Source organism: Capsicum annuum, unplaced genomic scaffold (assembly GCF_002878395.1).
Source record: "Capsicum annuum cultivar UCD-10X-F1 unplaced genomic scaffold, UCD10Xv1.1 ctg2858, whole genome shotgun sequence".
Classification (NCBI taxonomy): domain Eukaryota; kingdom Viridiplantae; phylum Streptophyta; class Magnoliopsida; order Solanales; family Solanaceae; genus Capsicum; species Capsicum annuum.
Window position 1 is genome coordinate 3,633 of NW_025835019.1, and position 7,324 is coordinate 10,956.

The 7,324-nt window shown below is 30.1% G+C and overlaps 1 protein-coding gene across 1 annotated transcript; it reads right to left on the reverse strand.

The window, feature by feature from the left end:
* Window positions 1-4,673: 4,673 nt before the first annotated feature.
* Window positions 4,674-6,850, reverse strand: LOC107845111. Its single transcript, XM_047402846.1, has 5 exons — window positions 6,599-6,850; window positions 6,247-6,472; window positions 5,788-6,006; window positions 5,142-5,515; window positions 4,674-4,919 (listed from the first exon to the last, which is right to left on the reverse strand). The coding sequence occupies exons 1-5, from the start codon at window positions 6,848-6,850 to the stop codon at window positions 4,674-4,676; spliced, it is 1,317 nt and encodes a 438-aa protein (XP_047258802.1).
* Between the last annotated feature and the right edge of the window lie 474 nt (window positions 6,851-7,324).

The following is a 7,324-nucleotide window of genomic DNA, read 5'->3' on the forward strand; positions in this document are numbered from 1 at the left end:
ACATGCTTTCTGATACGTAAATGAATAATAATTTGAATTTACCAGGAAAAGAAAGACCACTGGAAATAACATATAAAGAAATCTAAAAAAATTCCCGTAGGATAGATAATAAAGGCAAAAAAATGACCAAATTTTCTCCGCAAAATAAAAATAAAATCACAGGCATACAACAAGAACAAATAATAGAACTTGAACTTAGAAAGATCGTGAACGAAAGGCTTGAACTCATCTGAACCCTTAATTGGCAACAGTTTCCATCAGAAGGTTCTATCTCAGGATTAATAAGATGCGAAAGGAAACCAGCCAGCAAATTGACCATGAGTAAACCTAATAATATGTAGCAAAGTAGAGTCCTTAAACATAATGAATCCGAAGAGCATAAAGGAGTGCCAAGCCAGTGGTCACAATGCACCTATATAATACGTGAGGATTAGTTTTATCTAAGTAATACTGGAAAGGATCTGCAGGTTGAAGTGTCTTTTGGTCTGAAGCTGCAGGCGCTGATGCACCCATCTTCCCCAACAACGTCCAAAACTGCAGTTGTTGATGCACTATCTTCCACGACAATGTCCAAAGGTGCAGCTACTAATTCACAATCATCCATAACAACGTCCAAAGCTGCAGAAACTGATGCACCATCAACAACGTCCAAAGCTGCAGAAACTAATGCACCATCATCCACAACAACCACCATAAAAGCACAACTTTACAATCCTTGAAGTGTATATAACAAAGAGGTAAGATCAATAAGGGTAAATACCACGCTACAAGAAACTATTTCATTGTTGCTAAGAACAAAAAGAAAATTATTTCATAGTAGTTAGTTACAAAAATAGCACAAAGCTTAGAGTAAATTCCCTGAATGGTCACTCATGTTTGAGAAATTGCCTAGAAATATAATTTTTGTTTTATTTAAGACAAAAATATCATCCAACTTTTCTTATTTTCCTTAAAATATACTCAACATCTCAAAATCTTTCTCTCTCCTACTTGGAAAGTAATGTCATTAAATTTTTTTTTTTTTATAAATGTATAACTTATAAAACTTATTTAACAAAAGGTTTATCTTATTTCTTTTTTAAAATAATTTACATATGACATATTAATCATTGAGGATTAATTTAATTACACCAAAAATTTGGGTTATTTTATTTGATATGTACTCTTCAAAATTTATTTTATTTACTTATTTATTTCACCACGTAATAATAGTTTTAAAATACAGGTATTTATACAAATTAGAACAATATTTTCTTTTGTCATTTATTTTATATACTAAAAATTCTTAAAAAGTAAAAGAATTAAAACGATGAATTTCATATTTTAGACATTAAGTTTGTTATTTATATGAGAATAAAAGAATAATTTCGCATTTTCTGGAGGAAAGAAAAATTATGTAGCCTTGAAACAAGTAAATTTTTTAAGAAATATTAACAAAATGATACCTTCTTCAGTACTATTGCAAATGAATTTTTAAAATATTACTCAATTAATTATTCTTTGCTTTTAATGGATTTAGAATGAAGTACGGGTATAAATTAGTGTTTAATTGTATAATAAAATAAAATATAAATATAATGATCACAAAAAAAAAACTAAATAAACTAAATTAAAAATAATAATTTTTTTTTAAATTTTTATGTCTTATCTTACAGATTTACTTGATTTATTTATGGGCAACTACTTGTAAAAAATTTACAAAAAAAAAAGTTAATCATATTTTCACTATATATTCATCAAAAATTATCTTGCTTAAAAATTTTCAAGTAATCTATGTCCAAATTAAATTTTTCAGGTAATAATACATATTAAAATTTTCTTATTGAATTTTATTTGGCAACAAAAAATATCGTAGGTTTGCCATCAATGTTTTTAAAGAACAACTTATATTCTTTTATTCTCTATGTCTCTATATTTGAAGGTAATATAATATCTTTGGATTATATTAATCCAAAAATTCTTTTGTATAATCCAAAAATGTAAATTTTATCATTTTATTCTCATATAAATAATAAATTTAATGTCTAAAATATAAACCCGTCGTTTTTATTTCCTTTACATTTTAAGAATTTTAATATATAAAATAAATAACAAAAAAAAAATTAAATGAGTACTGATTTTTATAAGTACTTGAGTTTTAAATATTATTAAGTGGTGAAATAAATAAGTAAATGAAAGAAACTTTGAAAATTACATATCAAATAAAATAATTCAAGCTTTTGTGTAATTAAATTAATCTTCATAATTAATATATCATGTGTAATTTAAAAAAAAAGAAATAGGATAAAAACTTTAGTTAAATATGTTTGATAAGTTAAATCGATCTATTTATATAAAAAATGAAATTTTAATGACATGGCATTTCAAGTTGGAGAGAGAAGGTTTTTGAGGTGTGAAATATATTTTCAGGAAAATAGAAAGAGTTGGGTGATATTCCTATCCTAAATGAAACAAAAATGATATTTATAGACAATTTCCCAAACATGGATGACTATCTGGGGAATTTACTCCAAAGCTTATACTGCTCAATGTCATGAGCACTTAGAGTTTTGGAAAAACGATTGTTTGAAAGTAAAAACACTCTCCAAGAAGACTGAATTTCCAATTTATTTGTGTTTGAATGAGATTAGCCCGAAAAGACCAAATGGACAAAGAGAATTCCTATAAATATTTAGAGAGAGTCCATTCATTCATTAGACCGAACAACAACAGTAAGGTGTACGCAATCTATACCACTACTTCAGAGGTGAAGTAAGGAGGTTGTTTTCGATAGACCCCCAACTCATTAAACCAAACAAAAAAAGCTATAATGTTAAGCAACTAGGGTGGTCAAAGGCTCAAAATAAACAATCTATAGAAATCCACTTGCAATCAATAAGGGTGAAAGCATAATAGTGAAAAGGGTAGCCTAGTGCAATCACTATATGCGAGGTCAGGTAAATAGTACAATAGTGAAAGTTGATATTCTCTTTGTTGTGTAAAGATTGTAATGAATATTGAATTAGAGTAAGATCTATTTGTTGAGTGTTAAAAGCAGTAAACTTCATACAAGTTAAGCTACCAATTTACAGCACGACAAGAACATTAAAGGGTAATTCTAAATCCGTCTCATAGTTTTTAAGTTAACAACATTATAAGAAACAAAAGTAAGCACTCCTGAATTGTAAGTGCACCACCATCATCCATAATAATCTCCATAAACAAGAACTTGACAATCCTTGAAATGCATATAACGAAAGGGTAAGGTCAATGAGGGTAAAATTTCACACTATAAGCAACTATATATATATACATTTTCAAGAATAGTGAACCCATTAAGAACAAATAAAAGAGTTTAGGAATCTCAATTTCATTGCTGCAACGAACAAAAAGGAACATAGTTTATAGTAAGAAGTTATAAAAATCACAGAGATCTTATATTGTTCACATTCATCGGCACTCAGGATTTAGGAACCTGACATGAAGGAGGCTCCAGTAGTTGGCTGGAACTTGCTGGATAGTATAACGAGAGTTGAAAGTATCTCGAAAGTTGAAAGGAAAAGAAAAAGTAAGAGAATGGTAATCTGGAGTTGGTTTTCCTTCACTCAGCCATGTATCTCTTATCCCACTTCTGCATTTTTGGTCATGGAACTAAATTTAGAATGATAGAGGAAAAAGAACTGTTTAAAGTTCTATCTACAAAAGTAGCATTCCATCAACAGTTAAACTGTTTGTCTCCAACTGTTAGGGCATCCTCTAGCATGTTGCACCTCAATAGATGTTTAACACTCTAAGAATAATTGCAAAGAACTCTACTTCCTAAAAAAATCCAAAAGCATCAGCAGACTCCAATCGTGGTAATAACGTGGCATCAGTTTCATACTGGGATAAATACCATCTTCCAGGTTCTGCTAAAATTCTCTTGTCAAGATTCAGAAATTCTCATTTGGAGTTCCCATTTGGATCAAGGTTGTTCGAAATGCAACTGGCATCAACCATACCCAAGAGAAAACTGTACTTTCACAAGTAAGGATCCAAATTATCCAAAATTGCATCAGCAATGCATGCTTGAATGTTTTGAAACATTAGGTATTGCAGAAAATTGCCTGTACAAGTTGTACTTCAACTTTTTATTCGCACCAAGATAGTGGAAATCAATAGTTCCAAAAAACTAAGCAGAACTAACAATCATGTGATTTCACAGTTCAAAAAATGCTCACTTGAACTCAAGCAAAGAATAATTTCATTTAAGCAATCAATAACATTTATTAGGTTCACTTGACCAACTCAAGAATGCCCCAAACTCAAAAGAAATAAACCTTATGCACAACGTGCCAACAAAAGTTCAAACATTCTTTATTGTCAACAATATAAATCATAAAGTAAAAAAAATAGAAGCTAAACTTAATTGTCTTTTGGCATCATTTGTAATAAAAGATTTTTACGTTGTTCCTTTGGACATCCTATCATAATGTGACATGAACTTGCATTTTGGCAAAGAAATATGTAAGCTTTTGTATTCACACCAAGTTCCGAATCCAGCTCCTCCAACATATTCCATATTTCAGGCTCAGAAATAGGCGGAAGTGGTGAAAGCCGGTTAATAGCACCTGCCAAGTTGTCCATCCCACCTCTCAACATGCCAGTTATGCATTCAAGATGATCATGTTTAGATTTTTTATTTCTAGAAGGTGCTAGTACTTCTGAATAGATATTAGTTGTGGCACGTCATTAGTTTCTTGACTTTGGTCGCCCTGTTCATGTCCCACCGTATCTTTCAATGAGTCAATATTTATAAAATCGATGTCATCTATCTCATCAATAGTCAATGAATCAACACTTAATTTTCTTGGATTCTTATAAGCATTCCTTTTTAACATATCTAAACCAGTCTCAGCATGCTTTCCAGTAGCTCTGTCCTTTCCATACAACATCACTAGCTTTTCATAATTTCGAAATGATTTCATCTTCATCTCAGCAGCTTAAGACTTAACCTCTATAGTATAAGTGAAAAATATTATTGAAGAAAATAATATTAAAAAAAGTAACTTATCCATGTTTATTGAAGAATTTTACCACATCAAACTAACCATGCCACAAAAATAAAAATTCAGTTATGACTATAAATATAACATATTTATTCATGATGGATGTAAATTTACCTGAGTTAATTGATCCCGTACTTCAGGTTTAGCATCCCACTTATGTGTGATAGGATCCCATGCAAATCTGCTCATTCCCGAATGATGAAATATGTCATTATACTTGGTGAATTGCCTTTTGATTGCTTTCATCCGATTATGATTTTTTTCCTTGTTAATAACCCTATCCAAAAATTTGGATTGTATCTTCTTCACAATGTTATCCATTGCGTGCATAGTAAAAGTTCCTCCTACCCTATTTCCAATTGCATCCCCGTGACAGTAGGCATCAACTAATGTGTCATTCGTCGTATTTGTCCAATTACATACAGAATTATCTTGTACGTTTAGATAACTTGAAGTGAATTCTTTTGTCTTTTTCACCATATCAACCACTACAGAATTAAGATAAATATTCATAAAATTAAAAAAAAAAATTGTCACACATAAAAATTGATAAAAATATAATATAAAGTAAATCAACTATACATAATGTTTGTAGTAAAAGCAATAGCATCATGAAATAACTAGTAAATAACATCAACTAAAAAAATGCGACACAAATAATTAGTTGAGTTTTTTTCTAGAAAACTAATCTTGATAATTAGTCCACATGATAGCTGCTATGCCATTTCGAATCAATTCCCCCTTCTAAATTCTTCATTACTCTCCCTAGAATTTGGAGGTTCTTCATGCACGGTGTTATCATTCATAAGCTGTACATCAACTTGAGCGAGTAACTCATCATTTGGATCTACACCTCTTAAATAGTTGTGCAAGACACAACATGCAAATATAATCAACTTTTGGGTTTCAATTCCATATGATGATTCAATTGAGCTAGAAATTATGGGGAATCTCTTTTTAAGAACTCCAAATGCTCGTTCTATAGCATTACGCAAAGAAGTATATCGTAAATTAAATAATTTTCGAGAATTTCGGGTGGATTTCTCGATGAATACTCTTTCAAGTGATATAGCTCCCCCCGATAGACTGTAATAAGCCCGCTTCTCAACATGAGTCCAGCATCAACAAAGTAGAATTCTCCTTAACATAAAAAGTAAAAGATTCAATTATATACTAATCATATATACCTAAATCTAGATAAATATATATAATATTTTACCTTCTGGAATTTTTAGTGAATCTTGGCTATTTAGTGCTTCTTTCATGATTCTTGAATCAGACTCTGTACCTTCCCACCCAGCTAACACATATGTGAATTTTAAATCAAATGTACATGCAGCTAGTACATTTTGAGTTGGATAATCTTTCCTCCCATGATATTTTGGTGCTTCATGTTGTGAAACTTTAACACGTATATGTGTTCCATCAATTGCACCAATACAATTCTGATATTATAATATCAACTAATAATGTAAATATTCTATAATTAGATTAAATTTAAATAATGTTAAATTGTGTTTACCTTAAAATATGGGTAGAATCTTTGATTGCTAGCAATTTCAAAAACGAACATGGGAACCATCAGGTTGTTTAATAAATTTTTCATATAATCCCAAGACAGCTCTGAGGACAACATGAAAATGACGACTGACAAACTCTCCGGACCATCGAAAGATGAAAGATAGCTTGCGATTTGTCACATTATGTGCCAACAAGTAAAGTGTTTTTGCAACTTTTTCTTCAACTGTAACTTGAAGTGTTGGTCTAAGACCTCCATCTCTAACTAAAATCTCACACAGACCAGTAAAAGCTAAAGGGGTCATTCTTAATGTACCTCGAGAAAGTTCAGTCGAAAATAGATGGCTGAATAATTCATCTCTAAATTTCTCTCTTTCAAGCCATATATCATGTGTAATAGTACGTCGATCATTTTTAATTTCATAAACATATGTCCAAAATCAAATAACTACTTGAACAACAACGTATGAAGTTAATGAGCTAACTTGTCTCAATATGTCATTATTATCTTAATTATTCGGATCAGTCATCTATAATAAAATAAGGATGCATCAACCAATTAAACAACATACATACACAAATATATTTGAATAAAATTTAGCTATGAGATTACAAATTTTGTAAACAACATACATGTATTTTTCATACATGAATACATGAATATATTCAGAATCTAATACATGAATAATATTTTTCAACTATCAACATGTTACTGTTTATTCTAAATCTAATACATGAATAATATTTTTCATAACTAGCTACGAAACAATGCCTTATTT

Excerpts from the sequence above, each read along its gene's own strand:
- LOC107845111 (XM_047402846.1), bottom strand. The coding sequence starts at position 6,850 with ATGACCCCTTTAGCTTTTACTGGTCTGTGTGAGATTTTAGTTAGAGAT. Across the intron at positions 6,473-6,598 it reads AACAACCTGATGGTTCCCAT|AATTGTATTGGTGCAATTGA; the intron begins GTTCGTTTTTGA and ends TTATAATATCAG. Across the intron at positions 4,920-5,141 it reads TACGGGATCAATTAACTCAG|CTAGTGATGTTGTATGGAAA; the intron begins GTAAATTTACAT and ends AATTATGAAAAG.